The sequence below is a fragment of the Hylaeus anthracinus genome, unplaced genomic scaffold (assembly GCF_026225885.1).
Source record: "Hylaeus anthracinus isolate JK02 unplaced genomic scaffold, UHH_iyHylAnth1.0_haploid 0, whole genome shotgun sequence".
Classification (NCBI taxonomy): domain Eukaryota; kingdom Metazoa; phylum Arthropoda; class Insecta; order Hymenoptera; family Colletidae; genus Hylaeus; species Hylaeus anthracinus.
The window spans coordinates 16,773,739-16,792,661 of NW_026533254.1; the positions used below are offsets into that span (position 1 = coordinate 16,773,739).

The 18,923-nt window shown below is 36.2% G+C and overlaps 5 protein-coding genes across 10 annotated transcripts; 2 read left to right on the plus strand and 3 right to left on the minus strand.

Annotated features, from left to right (window-relative positions):
- Nucleotides 1–1,547: 1,547 nt before the first annotated feature.
- LOC128889689 (tubulin alpha chain, testis-specific-like) lies at nt 1,548–4,878 on the minus strand. The gene is made up of 3 exons (XM_054147545.1): nt 4,736–4,878; nt 4,254–4,467; nt 1,548–3,072 (listed from the first exon to the last, which is right to left on the minus strand). Exons 1-3 carry the CDS (start codon nt 4,736–4,738, stop codon nt 1,946–1,948), a joined length of 1,344 nt encoding a protein of 447 aa, XP_054003520.1. The 5' UTR covers nt 4,739–4,878; the 3' UTR covers nt 1,548–1,945.
- Nucleotides 4,879–4,956: 78 nt separating this feature from the next.
- On the plus strand, nt 4,957–7,189 carry LOC128889726 (U4/U6.U5 small nuclear ribonucleoprotein 27 kDa protein). 3 transcript variants are annotated; one of them, XM_054147654.1, is made up of 3 exons: nt 4,957–5,097; nt 6,128–6,501; nt 6,577–7,189. In XM_054147654.1, exons 2-3 carry the CDS (start codon nt 6,222–6,224, stop codon nt 6,771–6,773), a joined length of 477 nt encoding a protein of 158 aa, XP_054003629.1. In that variant the 5' UTR covers nt 4,957–5,097; nt 6,128–6,221; the 3' UTR covers nt 6,774–7,189. The 3 variants fall into 3 exon arrangements, with proteins under 3 accessions (XP_054003629.1, XP_054003610.1, XP_054003619.1); XM_054147635.1 differs by lacking the exon at nt 4,957–5,097 and adding an exon at nt 5,604–5,862; XM_054147644.1 differs by lacking the exon at nt 4,957–5,097 and adding an exon at nt 5,873–6,038.
- LOC128889653 (Fanconi anemia group I protein) lies at nt 6,980–12,700 on the minus strand. Of its 4 annotated transcripts, XM_054147497.1 has the most exons (22): nt 12,514–12,700; nt 12,162–12,445; nt 11,896–12,063; nt 11,594–11,817; nt 11,312–11,508; nt 11,085–11,221; nt 10,794–11,014; nt 10,366–10,718; nt 10,179–10,305; nt 9,811–10,118; nt 9,555–9,749; nt 9,325–9,482; nt 9,089–9,256; nt 8,861–9,015; nt 8,570–8,769; nt 8,318–8,485; nt 8,056–8,230; nt 7,757–7,973; nt 7,611–7,683; nt 7,375–7,518; nt 7,196–7,294; nt 6,980–7,115 (listed from the first exon to the last, which is right to left on the minus strand). In XM_054147497.1, the coding sequence occupies exons 1-22, from the start codon at nt 12,595–12,597 to the stop codon at nt 6,996–6,998; spliced, it is 3,975 nt and encodes a 1,324-aa protein (XP_054003472.1). In that variant the 5' UTR covers nt 12,598–12,700; the 3' UTR covers nt 6,980–6,995. The 4 variants fall into 4 exon arrangements, with proteins under 4 accessions (XP_054003472.1, XP_054003453.1, XP_054003462.1 ...); XM_054147478.1 differs by having other exon boundaries at nt 8,318–8,769; XM_054147487.1 differs by having other exon boundaries at nt 9,811–10,305.
- Nucleotides 12,701–12,886: 186 nt separating this feature from the next.
- LOC128889697 (F-box/LRR-repeat protein 7) lies at nt 12,887–15,208 on the minus strand. The gene is made up of 2 exons (XM_054147556.1): nt 14,899–15,208; nt 12,887–14,557 (listed from the first exon to the last, which is right to left on the minus strand). The coding sequence occupies exon 2, from the start codon at nt 14,542–14,544 to the stop codon at nt 13,228–13,230; it is 1,317 nt and encodes a 438-aa protein (XP_054003531.1). The 5' UTR covers nt 14,545–14,557; nt 14,899–15,208; the 3' UTR covers nt 12,887–13,227.
- An 866-nt stretch (nt 15,209–16,074) lies between these two features.
- Nucleotides 16,075–18,440, plus strand: LOC128889681 (pre-mRNA-splicing factor Slu7). The gene is made up of 5 exons (XM_054147533.1): nt 16,075–16,431; nt 16,502–16,773; nt 16,871–17,194; nt 17,284–17,581; nt 17,660–18,440. Exons 1-5 carry the CDS (start codon nt 16,204–16,206, stop codon nt 18,260–18,262), a joined length of 1,725 nt encoding a protein of 574 aa, XP_054003508.1. The 5' UTR covers nt 16,075–16,203; the 3' UTR covers nt 18,263–18,440.
- The last annotated feature ends 483 nt before the right edge of the window (nt 18,441–18,923 follow it).

Genomic DNA, 18,923 nt, shown 5'->3' on the forward strand with positions numbered 1-18,923 from the left:
CCCCCTTCATCGATTATTGTCTTTTTCTGTAATCTAATAAACCTTATTCGAATGGCCCAGCCCTATATTCCTATTTCTATTCTAATTTCCAACTCCTGACCAGTTCATCTATTATTTGTTCAATTCAAGGATGAAGAGAATTTATATAAATTATTATTTATTTGCATAGTCTTACAGTCAATCTCATTAATGTATACATTTAAAAGGTGACAACTTTAAATTGAGCAAGTAATATATATTCTAATAGAATCGAATGACGAGTTGCTTTGAGAAAGTAATGAAAGGTCCATTGTAAGCATTGTAAAAGTGTAAGGCAACTCGTCGTTTCGGTTACCTGGTTGATTCGCGACATACCGTTGAACTTCTACGTTCTGCAAATACTAAGAAGGCGTACAGAGAGAAAAAGGTAGGCAGGAGGTTTCTGTCTAAACATTTTTTTCTCTTAGCGTAGATGAGCTCTGGCGCTACTGTAATTCGCATAGACGCAGCAAACTTAGGTTCGTTTTACTTAGTCGCCAGTTAGAGTTCAAATTATAGTCGCCGCAACGGTATTGATCGCATTGTCATTCACGTGTATTCAGCGCCTGATTAAAATGATTCAAACTCTTGCATCATAGTTAAGGCTTGACTACAACAAATATTTTAAAAAATTTGTTAAATTATAAATTCTTCAATTCATGCTAAGCTCTCAAAGCTCACATTTTAATACGGCTCTGCATACGCGTAACTCGTTTTTCATTTTATCATTCCGACAAGATTGTATCCGATTGCGTCGCGTAAAAATAACAAGAAAATTATTGCTAAAAATAAGTATTATTACTGACCACGTTGTTTTCTGTTTTCAGACACTGCCACGAGCAAAAGCTTATCGCAAATAAATAAAACGAAGAACAAGTACCCGGGTGAAAATTAAAACGCGAGACAGAAGAGTCGAAGATCGCAATGCGAGTCGAAAGTGCGTATACAAGGAGACGAACGAAACTAGGGACTAGGAACTAGGAAATAGAAGATCGGAAGTCGAAGTAACCATGCAACAATCACAGCATCTTTCCAGGACTCAAGACTGCCATCGCATTACGTCTACGATAAGAAACTATATTGTACTGTTAATGTTTTTACGTTTTTAATTTGTTAAGGCGTCGCGCTGATGTATTTAATCCGCTATTTAATTTCGCCTTCCCAGCCCCGTTTGTGTAATGCAATAAAACAAAATTACGTCTACAATTTACGATAAAAGACCGAAGGAAAAATGCACTCGTCACATGGTTGCTTTTTTTTTTTAAATTAGGATTTACCGACAACAATAACGATCGTTCGAACGTTCATCCTTAAGTAAGCGTGCACGTATCTCTAATAACATAAACAAATTTGGGTTCTGCTGAACTCCCATTTTGTTTTGTTTTTCGATTATAAATAAATACCATTTTTTCCTTACCTCTACCGTGTAAGTAATGTATTTAATTTTGCTACTAGACGCCCCTGCGTGCCTACTTACGGGTCAAACGTATCGTTATTTTGCCTTTATGGTTACCAATAATTCTGCTCTGTTTTCTCCTATACTATGTATACCTTTATATCTCATCTATCAAAACGGGCCTCGGCCAAATAGATACATTCATAAACATCGATCCTCCAAAAGGTACACTGTGTGTAAAAAAAAAAATGTATGGTACAATCCAAAGTTATCTTCATATACACAACACCTACCATTTATTCGCAAGCTTTCAAACTATTCTCTAATACATACCGATATGACTGTTTTGATAGTTTATTAACAGCAATAACCGCAATAAGATTAACAAGCGTAGCGGTAAAAGTAAAAATAATACACAATTAACGGACAGGGATTAAATGAAGGTAAATATCAGGAGAATTGTTGGACGGTGAAAGAGCGCGGGAGTAAGGATCTATCTGTAGAAACAGTGAAATTCGAAGACAAGTAGCGTTAGTATTCCATGGAAGCTTCTGGATCGACGTCGACGGAATCCAGCCCGACTTCTTCGTAGTCTTTCTCCAGAGCGGCGAGGTCCTCGCGGGCTTCCGAAAACTCGCCTTCTTCCATACCTTCGCCGACGTACCAGTGAACAAAGGCTCTCTTCGCATACATGAGATCGAATTTATGATCAAGACGAGCCCACGCTTCTGCTATAGCTGTCGTGTTGGATAACATGCAGACAGCTCGCTGCACCTTGGCTAGATCACCACCAGGTACAACTGTGGGTGGTTGATAGTTAATACCAACTTTGAATCCAGTTGGGCACCAGTCGACAAATTGTATCGATCGTTTAGTTTTAATAGTGGCGATCGCTGCGTTAACGTCCTTTGGAACGACATCACCTCTGTACAACATACAACAAGCCATGTATTTGCCGTGTCGAGGATCGCACTTGACCATTTGATTCGCTGGCTCGAAGCACGCGTTAGTGATTTCAGCGACTGAAATTTGCTCATGATATGCTTTCTCTGCTGATATTACCGGGGCATAGGTAACCAAAGGAAAATGGATTCTAGGATAAGGGACCAAGTTTGTCTGGAACTCCGTTAAATCGACGTTCAGGGCTCCGTCGAATCTTAACGAAGCTGTTATCGACGAAACGATTTGCCCTATCAATCTGTTAAGGTTGGTATAAGAGGGTCTCTCGATATCCAAATTACGTCGACATATATCGAAAATTGCTTCGTTGTCGACCATAAACGCACAATCTGAATGCTCAAGAGTCGTATGAGTGGTGAGAATAGAATTGTAAGGTTCGACGACTGCAGTAGAAATACGAGGTGCAGGATAGATTGCGAATTCTAGTTTAGACTTTTTTCCATAGTCGACGGACAGACGTTCCATCAACAAGGAAGCGAATCCTGATCCAGTACCACCTCCAAACGAATGAAATATTAGAAAGCCTTGCAATCCTGTGCATTGGTCTGATAGTTTTCGTACTCGATCGATCACCAAATCCACGATTTCCTTGCCAATCGTGTAATGACCACGCGCATAATTGTTTGCAGCGTCTTCCTTGCCAGTGATCAGTTGCTCTGGATGAAACAATTGTCGATAGGTTCCTGTTCGTACTTCATCTGAAAACATGAATGTTGGATTCGAGTCCATAAGATTCTATACATTGAGTGGCATAAGCAATGTACTAAGATTAGGGCCCTAATAAAAGAAGTTAAAACGGAAACAGAAATAGGACGAAATGGGGTGCATCCAGGAAAGCCAGCACTCACTAAGCCGCTCTGCTGTATTTATCATAATTAATACGATTCTTTGCTTTATAACAGTACAATGTATTAGTTAATATGCCAAATTTGTCATTGTTATGAATAATTATTTAATGCAGCAATAATTATCGACCCTTGAGTTAGCAGCGCCATCGGTAGGAAAACGCCAAAGTTTGTAACGAAGATAGTTCCCACTGTTTCTCTAAGATGGCGCCACTAACTAAAGTTTTTATATTTATTGCATTTACATATATAAAAGCAAATGAATGTTCAAACAATATATCGAAATAATGTATTGTAGTGTTATGAAGTAAAAAGACGTATTAATTATGCATTTAGAAAAAATAATTGATTACAATATATCGGTGGCACCATCTTATAGGAACGGCGAGAACTATTCTGTACTACAAGCTTGGGCGTTTTCCCACCGATGGCGCCACCGGTACAAAAAACGCCCGCATTGCTCAGCGAAAAAAATACTCAATAGAATGAGCAATACTACTCGCGACAGAAGCTCGTTGGTCCTCTATATATCTAGCCAGGAGTGTAACTTAGTATTTTTGTATATTTTTTCTGATTATCATAACGTATATTATATACGTATTCGAGAAGTCTCTAGTCTATAGGTCACAGTCACAGTTATCGATCCACTACGCGTTGAGGTTATCAACGATACACTCCTGGCCAGAGATACAGTGGACCAATGAGATTCCACCTTAGACATGTGGTTTTGTTTACTAGAGTCTTCCCTCTCGCTGGACGGAGCATATATGACCATACCAGACACGGGTGAACAAACATAACCTGAATTCAGAAGCCTTCGAAAAAACGCCTTTAATATTCATATTATTTAGTTCGGTACGCCTTCTTCATGCATATCGTACCCACTTGATAAGGCTCATTTACGGGAACAATTATGTTCTAAATCAAGTACGTATTTGATACGCATATCAAACGCTCGATATAAACCGAAAATTAGCTTAGAATCGACATATCTAATCGCGTCTTTCGAGCATTCGACTTCCTTTTCCTCTTACCAACTACTGTTGGCTCCAAATCGACGAACACCGCTCTGGGCACATGCTTCCCAGACCCTGTTTCGCAGAAGAATGTGCTAAAACTGTCGTCCCCGATCTTATCTGTCGGCATCTGTCCATCAGGTTGTATTCCATGCTCCAAACAATAGAGTTCCCAGCAGGCATTTCCAATTTGGACGCCAGCTTGGCCTACGTGAATTGATATGCACTCGCGCTGAAACAGTGGAAAAATTCGTTTTCGAAAACTCTTCCCTCCATTTTTCCTAGCCACTTTACTCTCGTTGACGCGTCAACGAACAGCAGATACGTAACAATAAGCCACTTGTTTAAACGTTGAATAAACCAATGTGATCTAACGGAGTTGATTTGAATACGAGCCCGAAGAAAATCGATCGAATTTCATTTATTCACGTTCCCTCGAATATCGTTCGTATTTGGCACTGTAACTTAACGTATCACCGTAGACGACAGGATTCTCTTACCATTACGGATATGTTCGATCACGAAACTTTGTTACACGTTACTCTGTCACAGAATCCGTCCTACGTTTGTTAATGAACAACACGTTTATATAAAAAGGTGACGCAGCTTCTCCGAACGATTGTGACTTAATGACGCGAGAATGGTCGACGTCCCCTTATATCCTTGGTTGCGTGTCGTCTCAAAATGATCCAGGAATGATTGCAAACGGTCATTTCTGTAAGAATACTTCGCGTTCCTAGTATTTATCCTTTTCGAACGCCTTTTCATGCGAAGTATCGTAATTTGTACAGTTCTTTAATATCGTTCAAATAGTTCGAATTGCTCCAATCGTTCAGTCTCGAGTCTGCGATCGACACGTGAGGTTGGTTGAGGTTGAGTCGTAGGGAACACTTCGATTAGTTCGTTTTCGAACGGTTGCGTCGCATTTAGGATTAAATCTAATAGACAGATATAAATAGCGGCCAGCTTTAACCGGCCAAGCCGTGGGTAGTCGGTTGAACGAGAAGTTCATGATGCAAATTCTATGTTCTATTTCTATCCACGCGTACACCCTGTCCCTTTGACCCTTGACGACCCAGCCAATTCGTAGTTTATACATCTTGTCGTTTTCTATTATTTTAATAACATTTCCAAACTATCTTACTTTTGAGTTTATTCGTTTGCTCGATCAATGAGAGCTATAACAATTCTTTGGTATGCTTCAAATCTAAGTGTAAAAAATGATGAATTTGATGAATTTTGTCAGTTTTAGCATTCATATACATGTATTATATATACACACGCATGTATTACACATACCAGAGTCGGAAAGTGATTATTCTCGTAATAATGGACTATATTTATACTATATTAAACTGTTCTTACTCTAGACTACATTTGTAATCTTATACTCATAAATTTAGTAATTTGTTATCTTTCGTCGCTAATTGTGTTTGATTATGATTAGTGTTTATTTTCGAACATATCGAGTCAAAGACAATTAACGATTAGTAATAATCATTGTTTTACAGACTTCAACTGTTTAATAACATATATAAATAATTACTTTCAAATATTGCTATCGATAGAATGACTGGGTTGCTAGTAGTATTCGGTGGTATTCGAAAAGCAAATCGTGCATAATCGCGTACGTATGAACTTTGGTGTTGTAAAGCATTTTTTATTAAGCAATTGATTAAGTAGTCTTAATTTTGTCGTATACAGTGAGACATTGAATATTACTATACAGCATAGCTGCAGTATATAGTCCCGTCTCAAGTATTATTGCAATTTTCCAAATTACAGCATCTCGATCTGATCTATGTAAACATAACCTATTATAAAAACACCCGTATACTACTGTACAATATTATTATTCGTTTTTTATCCTTAACACTGCGTCTTCTCATTAGGTACTTGAAGAATACAGTGCAAAATCGTACATGCGTGAACCCAACAAAGTCTATAATGTTAACAACAAGTTAATTTGGAATTAAGAGAAATAGTATGGGTCGTAGTCGTACACCTTCACCGGCAAGGAGGAGAGATCGATCTCGGGATCGTGACCGTGAACGAGAACGAGACAGAGATCGGAGGAGAAGACGCTCTCGTGAAAGGAGGAGAAGATCTGTTGAGCGCGATCGAGTGAAATCAAGGGACAGAGAAAGAGATCGTGATCGTGAACGAGACAGGCATAGACGTTCTTATAGTAGATCAAGATCCAGAGAGCGAGATAGACCTAAACCCAAAGCGAAACCTGCTACAGCTGAGCGTCCTGTAATCACAGGTAAGTTAAAAGTCTAGATGCATTAATATTAACATAGGGATTTGCAAGTGGTTTTCATAAATTGATACTTTACAGAGGCCGATCTGCAAGGCAAGACACCCGAAGAACAGGAAATGATGAGAATAATGGGATTCTGTGGTTTTGATACTACTAAGGGTAAAAAAGTGGAAGGGAACGATATAGGCGCTGTGCATGTTATCCTAAAGAGAAAGTACAGGCAGTATATGAACAGAAAGGGAGGATTCAATAGACCACTGGACTTTGTAGCATAAAACTATGGAGTTTTCTTGTTGTGCAAGTGTTTTGTTACTTCTGGAGAGTCAGTGAGACATGTCTCAATGATGTAAAAAATATTCTTCATTATATTATACTTAAGTGAAACACATGAGCAAGTACATAATGTGCAAAAAGATGAATGACTGAGTGAGCAATGAAACATAAAGTATATAATTTCTTATAAATACGATATTTAAAAATTATATGACCAAGACAATTCAATCTTCCATCCTGGATCGTTTTCTCGAAGGCGACGCCTGATCAGTACTGCTGTTCAATTCTTCACAATTCGAGCTATGAGTTTCATTTTCTGCATCTTCAGAGTTCAATAAAGTAAGCTACCAAATAGAATAGTTATTATAATAATGTCAGAAAAGGGTAGAATTAAAGCCTAATGTTTTTGTAACGCTATAATTACCATGCTCGTATCCATTTTCTCAAGACTTTCTACCAGTTGCGAATTCTTAATTCTAAAGTCTCTTGTCACGCTATGCTTCATGTAGTTCTCCAATGGTATCTATCACAAATACATACGAAAAAGTTGAACCCTTACTAAGTCAAAATACTAATTAAAATTACATTTAAACCAGTACTTACGCCCGTCCTTTTGCCTAGTAGCAATACTTCCTTGTTGAATTGTTCGATCTCGTATACCACTCGCGGTATTACTTTGGTCTCCTTTAAAATTTTGTTCCTCCGCGCGTGCGAATCGGATTTCGAATTTAATTTATTTTGGTTTTCCTTTAGGGAACACAGTTAAATGTTAATAAGGATATCCTTGAGAAACCTTGTTTTAAACATTAAAAATATAATAAAAAAACTCGAATTAATACCTCGACATAGGTTACTAGATTATAAAAGGCAGATTTTAAAGGTTTGCCAGCTAATTGTACCACTTGAATGAACCTGTAAAAAACATTTAGGAATCTTAGATTAAGGATCAACAATTTTATATAAAATAATTTGTGTTAATCCTTACTTGGCCGTTTGAAATGCTGCGTTTTGATTGCTGGATTTTGCATAGAAATATTTTGTAAGATTCCCGAGTAGATGATACAAACATTGTAAATTTTTGAACGTGACATCGGTACACGGGCCAAGGTCTATCGCCGTATTACTTAATATATGGACTACGTGTATAAGATGGGATAACTGCTTGCACAGATTTCGCTCTTTTTCTCTTAAATTGTTATTCCCTGTTTTGATGTCGCGATCGATGTTTACATTAATTGCTACTGCTAGTGGAAAAATTAAATTTGCTTTCGAATTAGTACTTACAGACTTCGTCGATTGTTCCAGGTGCTCGGGATATGATATCCTCTGCTTTCAATCGCAGCAACAGCCAAGAAACGTTATTCAATTTTTCTTTTATGTAATCGTTCAATACGTTGTAGATTTGCTTGAAAGTATCCTCGCGTATAATTTGATATTCTCCGTTCATTGATATTTCGCTCTGCGTTTGCGAGATAGAGGTAAGCTTCCGAAGCAACAAAAATTATGCAAAGAAATAATATTTTGTGAGTTTAAAATCATCGCTTACGCCGTCGATAGTTCCAACTTTTTCACACAATTTCAGACAAATCTCGTTTAACGTCTCCCCGTGCTCTTGAGTATATTCTTCTAGTCGTAACAGAAACTGAATAATAGCAGGAATGATAGAACTCGCAAGGTTTTCTGTTCGAACCATTTTGCTGAAGCATTTGTGCACCTTTTTTTTATACACAAAAATAACAGTATTTACAAGAAACGATTCTCTGATAAAATTTGTATAACTAAGTACGGATATACCAACCTTTTCGAGATTGCATTTTTCAAAATCAATTTTAGATATGAATTGTTCCAGAATTTGTAACAATAGCAATAGTACTTTGTTTTTCGTATCGCTATCTATTTCTTCGTCGATCAATGCTATTAAGTAATTGTCCAACGAGGAAACAACTTCTTGCAGTTGAGAATTGACATCTCTTGGTACAGAATCTTTCTTCGACCGTACTGCAACAGAAGAAGACATACAGTACAAAGAGATGAACTTTATTTAAATAACGTGACAAATTGTTGCATAAATACAGTAACGGTCACTCACAAATCCTATCGAGAAATCGTGAAAACTCTGACGAGGACGATGTAGTACATATACAAGAACAAATCTCTTTAAAACACTGCAAGGCTAATATCGCTAACTGTTCATCATCTGCTAATGCATCAGTTAGAACTAACAAAAAATACTCATGAAATAACCTAAATAACGAAAGCCTCGATTATCATAAAATGTAAAAAAAGGATATAAAACGGTTCGATTTCTTTCTCTTACCCTCCGATTTCTATGTACGTATCTATGTACTGATTAGGTTGCGTTTGAGATGTATCCGCCATTAACGATTTGGTTCGTTGTAAAATCTGTTCGCATGTTTGAAATATGTAGCGACAAAAGTTGCTGTTTTCTCGAAGATTGACATCGTTCTGAGTTGAGGAAGGCCGTCTGTGTATATAGAATATTTTTATGTTCTTTTTACATGAATTACAATTGCGAAGTAACATTACACTTACGAATATAACAGTATTAAGGCTTGATGAATTGTATCCAAATCCATAATGGTGCTTGGCATTTTTATATTATTCGATTTCCCGTGCTTTTTCGTTGTATTACTTGCATCTTTATCCTTCTTAGATTTATTGCCATCGAATTTCTTCGTTTTTGTGGATTGCTTTCAACAATGCCAGTGTAGATGAAATTTGAGAAAGAGAAAAACAAAAAATGAATCTTTATAATACTCTACCATTTTAACAAAATCCCCCAATCGCATGTATCCATTGAACAAATCGTTGATCTTGCCATAACTTCCTTGATTTCCTTTGACACATTCTCCTATACGAAACGCCATTAGGGCCTCGTAAATTGTAACTGCGATGCCAAGACTTTTTAACTTTGTTTGCGATTTCATCAAATCATCGGAAAAATCTAGCCCATGTTCCTGAGGTAATCGTTACTTAGAAAACATTCGCAAGAAACTTAGACGTTATTGCTTCGATTACCAGATTCAAATGCTCCAATTCGGTAGCTGCCATTCTCGCGCATAGTGACTCTAAAACTGTGTGCAGCTTATCGAAGGTCTTCGATTTCTTCAGGAATATATCAACGTATATCTTTTGTACTACAAATATCAATTCCCCGATAGGTTCTTGTAAGACTATCTCCACCCCATGAACGCTTGTACACATCTCGAATTTTATAGGTGGTAAGGTATTATCATCCGTATCGAAGTAGAGATTTAAATGCGAAAGGAGCATGTCTAGGACGATCTCAGTTATTTCAAGGTTTTTCGTTACGGAAGCGTAGAGGCCTGAAAATATATCATTCGTGATAGGTAGGAATTTTTGAATAGAGAATCTCTGTCCTGTACCTTCGTATAGATGTAGTCTGACTTCGAATTCGTAGGTAAAGCTCTTCTTTAATATATCTAGTATCTCGTAACATAAAGTTTTATCGCAGTCCGTATTTGACTTTTGTGTGTTGTATTCTAACGTTGCCTAAACAGAGTTACTAAAATTACGATACTTTTATCGTAATATTAAATAGAGGTATTATACCTGAGTTAACGTTGATCTGGAACTAGAACTAACAGCGTACGAGTTGGGATTGCAACGTTGACTGAGTCTAAAGCTACCCAAAGAATGCATTTTTGAGTACTTTAACATCTCGAGAAATCCAGTAACCGCCATTTGTCGTTTCGATATACCTTTTCTATAAAGAGCTTTTCTTAGAATTAGAAGAAGACTAACTCGTATGTTGGGCGAGACGTGCATCAATGGAAAAATAGCGTATAAAATTTGAGTAGCCACTACAGTAGGTAAAAGTAGTAACTGTTCGAGAAGAGTCGTGATCCAGATTTGATGATCCAAAACGATTACTGATAATTCACGACAGACATATTTTAAACAATCTGCAAAACATTTTGCGATAAAGTTAAACGATATGTTTGTTGATCAGCTTGCGTTAGGGCTTGATCCTTTGTTACCTGTGTAGTGAGTCGTTGATATGCCGCCTCCCACTATTTTATGAACCAATTCTTGTAATACAATGACAACCGTTTCATGGCGTTTTTTCATCACTTCTCGAACTATTTCTGATCCAACAGACCACACGACTGTTGCATTATTTTTCACCTTTTGATCTGAGCTCATTAACATAAACGCTAGGTCTGTGAGTCCTTTCAGTACTAAGTGACGATCTTTATTGCTGTGGAATAAACAGTGGAATAAACATTAATGGGAAGAAATACTATGTCAAAAGAATATTGATTTGTCACCTGCTATCAACGAGTTGTCGAATAATTTCGATGATATTACAAGAAGAGGGTAAAAGTTGTCTCAACCATGCATTACTTTTTCTTCTTTCTTTGTTCAAGCTGTTGTTAATGATTGCCAATCTCAGTATTTCGAAGATCTATTAAACGCAATCTTGATTAGTATGATAGAATAGACGTAGCAGATTCTTAAATAGTATTAGAAAAATCTCTGTTTACTATCTACTTACCTGATCCTCGTGTATGCTAGAAACAGAGAGCAATACAGCAAATACGAATGGTTTTAGAGTATATTCTGGTGCATGAGATATACTTTTAAAATATCGAAGAAAATCTTTCATATTCTCGTGATTCAATAGCGCTGCTTGATACACGTGGTATAACACGGTACTCTCAACATCTCGTACCTCTTTTGTACTTACTAAACCTATGAGAATATGTAAAGAAAAGAAACATTTAAAGTAACTAATTATTGATATATTGTATTGAAATGTACATTTCTGAGTAGGTACCAATGTCTTCAATACTATCCTTGTCTTCCAAAGCAATTGCTTTCGAATAACAATTGTCAAAGTATTTACACAGAGTATCTAAAAGATGTTGCTTGTCCTGAACTTTACACAATTTTAGAGCTTGATATACAAAAGGAGGCACTTGGTCCAAAGACAGATCAGACAGAGCACGACATAATGTTCTGAGGACTTCTTTGTGATCATTCTTATCTAAAGCCATATCCCTAGAGAAATGCCCATATAGAAATATTTAATTAATCACTTCTACAATACTCAGTTGCATAATGTGTACAATAATTTACCCAAACATTTTTGCCAAGGATGGCAGAAGATCGGTGTTCCAACGATAATCACATATTCTTTTAATGGTTAATGATTTATATTCAGCTCCAGAAACTTCTGCATCTTCGTGAGTAATGTACTTTTCATTCTCCAATGCTTCAAGCAACACAGGCAATAAATCTTTCCAGCTAGGAAATCAGATACAAAGAAATTGTATCGTAAGATTACTGTATTTTAAAAAATGTCTTACAAATGTTAAGAAAATGTAAGAAAAGAATCACTTTACCTTTGTAGTTTATCATCATTGTCGCAAATACTGACAACACAAAAATCCACGAGTTTAACGAGGTATTGTTTAGAATATTTGGGAATGTCAAAAATGATTCTATTGATGACGGCATCCACGTCTCTTGCGGGTACCTTAGCTTTCCCCAATAGTTTCAACGTGGATTTGACTAATTTATGTCGTTTCAATTGACAAGCTTCAGTATCGGAAAACGATTGCAAAATATCGTCGAATATTTCGAGTGAATCCGTCTTACAAATGCTATGGCGTACTATCTTCGTGAGCTACTCAAAACTCGTGACTTAGTTAAAATATTTTAGTAAATTGACAGTTAAATTTATCTTTTACTTACCTCTTCCGCATTCGAATTTTGGACAAATTCCTGCAATTGCGCTTTATCTCCATTATTTCTTATATTTTGAAATTGTTGATTCATATTTTGACAATTTCAGCTAACTTTATTTACTCCTTTTACTTTTGGTTTTTTAATTCATACAAGAGCTGGCAGAATCGCACGTGTGACCATGGGTAAACGTCAACCACACAAACTTGATCGCGCCTTTTTCTGTATAAAAATAGTTTCCATACAAGTTTGACTCTAATGCGTACAGAGGACGCACGATTCTATTGCCAGAATTTTCGTGTCGATACAACAGAGTGGAAAAGGAGGGAAAATTATTTTCAAAATTTTAAAAACATAATGGAATATTAAAATATTCTTATAATCTTATAAAATTTCGAAACGTTTTATTTATAAAATAAATATACAAAATACATGAAATTCGAAAGATTACTTTCACGTATTACATTATAAAATCAATAAATAGCAAGGATATTTGGGAATTACAAAACATATATTATGTATGTATATATGCATATATATAGAGGCGTATGTAAATACATACACATATACACCCATACGACTCACAGCATAGCCTACGATATATATGTATACATATTTTCACAATTGCTGGGTATTTATCTTTTTACAAATTAGCGTCTAGACGAATGACAATGTAAGAGTTGTTAATAAATAGATTGATAAGCGAGAAATGGTTTAGAAAACTCAGCTTGAGAAACCAGGATTAGTGTGTTCTATGATGCATCTACGACAATAACGTTTTACTGCTCGATATCCAACCCAAGTAACCCTAGGACATTCACCAATATTCAGTTGCCGCAATCCTCGTACATAATATGCCAATGCTTCCAATCCAGCATCCGTGACGCGGTCGCAACCGCACAAGGATAATTTTTTTAAATTTGGACAACCCGTAGAGAGAGCCTCGAGAGTTGCATCACCAATATCACACTTTCCTATGTCGAGAGCTCTTAACCGTGGACAACCACGCGCCAAAGCTAACGTAGCACTGTCGCTAAGTGCTTCACAGCCACGAGCATTAAGATACCTCAACTTGTAACAATGTCTAGCAACGACAAACAGGCCAGCATCCGATACACGATCACATTTTCCTACTGAGAAATAACGTAAGGACGGACCAAGTCGTGCTGCTAATTCGCGCACTCCGAAATCTGTGATCTTTATACAATCAGAGACAGACAATTGCCTTAAACTGCCACAGTAAGAAGCGATCGCTACGAGACTGGCATCGGTTATACGCACACATCGTCGTAAATATAAACAAGCAAGATGTGGCATGCGAGAAAGCGTCAATACCAAGCCAGAATCTTCTAGACCATGGCAATCGCTGAGATCTAACGACTGTAACTGTAACGTTGTTATTCGACTGCACGCTTTCGTAACGCCAACGCATCCTGTTAAATCTAGTTCTTTCAGATGTATACAGTGATCCAAAATAGCAGCGACGTTTGTGTCAGTAACACGTCGCGAATGTCGCAAAACTAAAGAAGTTAAACTCAAGAAAGGCAGCTGAGCATAAATCCCAGCCAAACCGACAGCACCTTCGAGTATGAGACGACGAATGGACGTGTGACATCCTCGTCTGGTCAAGGCATTTAACGCAATGGTTGCATTTTGGGGATAGCGTACTTCTACTTCTTTCCAAAGAGATGGATGCCACGCTATCTCCCACAGACGTCTGCAAGTTTGAGCAATTGCACAGAGGTCTCTAGTACCCAGCCAACTGAATATCTTCAGTAATAAAGTATCATCTAGCTGGCATAGATCCGTAACATAGATGCACTTTTGTTGCAACAAAGTTTGCTGTCTAATTGGAACTGATATTGCAATTGTTGAAGATGTAGAACGGCAGGTATTATTGTCTAAAGTATGATATCCTAAGTCAATTGCATCCGAAGTTGGTCTGTATAGACCCACTTTTTGCGGTGAATATACATTATCTCTTTCGGAGTTACCCTTTTCCCCAAAGGATGGAAGGAGTAGCGGACACGATCCATCCATTCCATGCTCTGTTCTAAATTGTAAAAGATAAAAATATTGTAGCAAACATAGTCCAAAGAAACATAATTTATTTACTTAATGTTTTGACTTTTAATTTAAAATAGACACTTTTTATATATTTTAATTATAATTTCTCATTAATTATTTTCATATTTTTAAGTGATATGTGTTTATGTTTATTAGAGTTACAGGAACGAAGTAGATGAAGAAGGAAAAGAATTTTTAAAAAACAACTTTAGCATTAGAACTTAAATTTCGCGGGCACATAAACAATTAATCAATTGATTTTCTTAATAAATTAAAGAAATGTCGTGATACTTGATAACGACAAAATTCTGATAAACATTTACTTACTAATATGCGACAAGCAAAAGAATCAGCAACAATACGTGACATTACGGAGCAATATCGATCTATCTGGCACTGCCTCCATTTTGATCTTGCATTCCAATTCTTGAAGCAGCTGGAAATCGCAGCTGTTCCCCGCAATAAAATTAGAACATTTTACCGTTTCCAGAAATATCAACTAAAATACATCCTTCAGAATAAATTAATTATACATTCCGAATTGAAGATTAAAGCGAACGTATCGAATTTGATACATGATATTTATAAGGCCCCAATACTGTCGATAAATCCCCACTTTTTAAATGGGTCCGCTTAAGGTGATTCTCATCGATGATGTTAACAATATTCAATTTTTGTATAAACAGAATTCCTCAAAATTTGGAAACCACCTTTTATAAATAATTTATAATGAGTAGAATATGCGTGCATAAGGTGTAAACTAAGTTGATAGAAACAATTCTTTATCGAAAAATAAATCAGAAATGCACAAGAAAATCCTTTTGTAGAAAGATTTCTTTTTATTAAAATCAGTGGTAAATGTTTATCAGAACTATTTTTTGGGAGCATTTTGAGGATCTTACAAATGATTAAACAATAAATTATATAACGAATCATTGATAGACTAAAGAAATTACATGGAAATTCGTATCAAAAGCACGTCGTCTGATACGTCAGTTTCTCCTTACTAGATTTATATTTAGTAACTTTAATTAAAACCTAAGAAACGTCATTTAGCATTCCAAATGTATAACAAGTAGAAATTTGTCATAAAAAAAAGAAACGAAATACATTTGATGTCGGTATTTTGTTCATTAAAATAATATTACTAGTTTTAATACCAGTGGCGTCATCGGTGGAAAAAGTGCCCAAGTTTATAGTGAAGATAGTTTCCACTGTCTCTAAGATGGCGCCACTAACTAAAATTTTTATATTTATTGCATTTACATATGTAAAAGCAGATGAATGTTCAAACAATATATCGAAATAATGTATTGTAGTGTTATAAAGTAAAAAGTTGTAATAATTATGCATTTACGAAAAATAAAAAATAATTGATTACAATATATTGGTGGCGCCATCTTACAGAAATGGTGAGAACTATTCTTTACACAAGCTTGGGCGTTTCCCCACCGATGGCGCCACTGGTTCTAAAACCCGCTCACAGAGCGGCTCAGCGAGCAGTTTTCTGGATGCTCCCATTAATGGAAGTTTGTGTACGAAGGTTCATAACATGAAACGTCAAATAGAAAAACTTTTGTGAATATAAGCTACACTATAATTAAGTAACGTAAAGCAACTCAAAAAAAAAAAATGGCTAACACTTTAGCCAATGTGCCTGTATCGAAAATCATCAAAAATACAAGTAATTTTGAAGATGAGCCCAGGAAGAAAAGTAGAGAGGACTGGAGGAAAGCAAAAGAATTAGAAGAAGCTAGAAAAGCTGGCACAGCACCAGCTGCAGTAGATGAAGAAGGCAAAGATATTAACCCACATATTCCACAGTACATTAGTGCAACACCTTGGTATTTTGGATCACAGGTATGTAATAGTTTTACGCTATTAATAACATCACGAAAACAATCTGCTAACTATATAACAATATTTCAAGGGACCCACTTTAAAACATCAAAGACCACAGCCTGAAAAGCAGAAGCAATTTAGTGGAATAGATGAATGGTACAACCGTGGTGTTGATGCATCTAAAGCAGTAACAAAGTATCGCAAAGGTGCATGCGAGAACTGTGGTGCTATGACTCACAAAAGGAAAGAATGTATGGAACGCCCACGTAAAATAGGAGCAAAGTATACAAATGCAGACATTGCACCAGACGAATTCACACAACCTGAATTATCTATGGATTATGATGGTAAAAGAGACAGGTAGCTATTATCTTTCAATTGGAAATTTTTATTTGGTATTCCAATAAATCACAAAATATAACTTGCAAATAATTACAAACATATTTTTTTAACATAGGTGGGCTGGGTATGATCCTTCAGAACATAGAGCAATCGTTGAAGAATATCAAAAGATTGAGGAAGCAAAGAGGCAAATGCGTGCAGAAAAATTGAATGCAGAAGAGAATGATGAACAAGATTCGGATAAAGATGAAGATAAATACGTAGACGAAGTTGATATGCCTGGAACAAAAGTAGATTCCAAACAGCGTATCACCGTTAGAAATTTACGAATTAGAGAAGATACAGCTAAATATTTGAGAAACTTAGATCCAAATTCGGCGTACTACGACCCGAAGACGAGATCTATGCGTGATAATCCTTATACTGGCACAGAAAGAGAGTATGTGTTTCCATTGTATAAATTTATAAATATCTTTGCACCTTTCTTCATAACGAAAGTATGGTTTAAATATGTACATGTAATTACAGAGTGGATTACAAAGGCGAAAATTTTGCGCGTTTTTCGGGGGATACGCAACGACACGCAAATGCTCAATTATTTGCGTGGGAAGCACACGAACGAGGTGTTGATGTTCATTTACTTGCTGAACCCACGAAATTGGAATTACTTAAACAAGAATATGATAAGAAACGTGACGAATTGAAGGACAAAGCTCGTGGAAGTATAATTAATAGATACGGGGGGGAAGAGCATCTTGATGCTTTACCACCTTCCCTTTTATTGGCACAATCAGAACAATATGTGGAATACTCTAGATATGGAAAAGTATGTTGACTTACAAATTCATGTATCAATAAATTATATTAAATTCTAGAAATATTCATAATTGACATTAACTTACAGATCATCAAAGGACAGGATAGACAAGTGATTAGATCAAAGTACGAAGAAGATGTTTTCCCAAATAATCATACGTCTGTTTGGGGATCGTTCTGGCAAGCTGGTAAATGGGGGTATAAATGTTGCCACTCGTTTATCAAAAATTCCTACTGTACAGGGGAAGCAGGTATAAGAGCATCCGAAGCAATAGTCACGGAAACTAAGAAAACGATAGACGATGGCCAAAGTTTCGACATTGAAAAGTTGGATTCGTATAAGGAAAAATCGTCGAGTAGTGATAGTTCGTCCGATGAAGAAGAAGTCAAATCGAAAACTATAAAGAAATCTAAATCTTCCAAGAAAAAAGAGAAGAAACGAAAACAAAAGGAAAAGCGAAAAAACAAAGAAAAGAAAGCTAAAATGCAAGACCAAGATGAGTTACAACAGGCATTGCAGAAAGAAGTAGAAACTCAGAAGGCAGCAGAGAGACTACTGCAGATGGACGAAAGAAAGCGCCCTTACAACAGTATGTACGAAGTAAAAGAACTATCATTGGAAGAAATCGAAGCATTCCAAATGAAGCGACAGCGCGAAGATGACCCTATGGCGGAATTTCTTAACAAGTAATTGTTAAAAAATTAACGATTTTTGTAGTACTTAAGCGACATAAATGTGTTATCAAAACCAATTTTTAAATGTATATTTAAATGTTTATTGGCATTGCCATTGTACATATAATACCTAAGTAATACATGCATTTTAAGTTTCGTTTTATAAACAAATTTAATATAGTATGTAAAAAGATACATATAAATTCTGTATTTTTTGTATAGACAAATGTACCATATAAAATATATTGGGCTGAAAGAAAAATAATCCTGTCCATACTGTAACAGTGCACATTCCTGAATAGGGAAGTAGTGGACCAATGAGATCCTTTCACAAGTCATGCAGTTGTGTTACTAAAGTTCATCTTCTTGTTGGATGGACCATAGTAACAACCACGTGACTTACGGAAGAATCTCATTGGTTCGTATGCATTGTTCAGGAATGTACCTTATGTATAGTTGTTCGAAATATGAATAGATAACATATAACAATAGACTGTATCGTTACATTTTATTTTGCTCTGCATGGATTTATTTAAAATCTTTACATACTTTCACTGTATGACTGTAATTATGATATATGAATATTAATTTATGTACATTCTATTTAAATGTATATATGTTTGGGGTGTAGCGGCTGCTGTTTCGGTCCTGTCGCAAATCACGTGGTCGTGTTATTA

Bases quoted from the DNA above. Each gene is read 5' to 3' on its own strand.
- LOC128889653 (XM_054147468.1), bottom strand. From the start codon at position 12,597: ATGAATCAACAATTTCAAAATATAAGAAATAATGGAGATAAAGCGCAA. The intron at 12,064-12,161 runs GTAAAGTGATTC...CTGATTTCCTAG, and splicing joins AATGATGATAAACTACAAAG to CTGGAAAGATTTATTGCCTG. The intron at 7,974-8,055 runs GTAAGTACTAAT...ACATCAAAACAG, and splicing joins TGGAACAATCGACGAAGTCT to GGAATAACAATTTAAGAGAA.
- LOC128889697 (XM_054147556.1), bottom strand. From the start codon at position 14,544: ATGGATGGATCGTGTCCGCTACTCCTTCCATCCTTTGGGGAAAAGGGT.
- LOC128889726 (XM_054147654.1), top strand. From the start codon at position 6,222: ATGGGTCGTAGTCGTACACCTTCACCGGCAAGGAGGAGAGATCGATCT. The intron at 6,502-6,576 runs GTAAGTTAAAAG...GATACTTTACAG, and splicing joins TGAGCGTCCTGTAATCACAG to AGGCCGATCTGCAAGGCAAG.
- LOC128889681 (XM_054147533.1), top strand. From the start codon at position 16,204: ATGGCTAACACTTTAGCCAATGTGCCTGTATCGAAAATCATCAAAAAT. The intron at 16,774-16,870 runs GTAGCTATTATC...TTTTTAACATAG, and splicing joins TATGATGGTAAAAGAGACAG to GTGGGCTGGGTATGATCCTT. The intron at 17,582-17,659 runs GTATGTTGACTT...ATTAACTTACAG, and splicing joins AATACTCTAGATATGGAAAA to ATCATCAAAGGACAGGATAG.
- LOC128889689 (XM_054147545.1), bottom strand. The intron at 3,073-4,253 runs GTAAGAGGAAAA...TCATGTTTTCAG, and splicing joins TTTGGAGCCAACAGTAGTTG to ATGAAGTACGAACAGGAACC.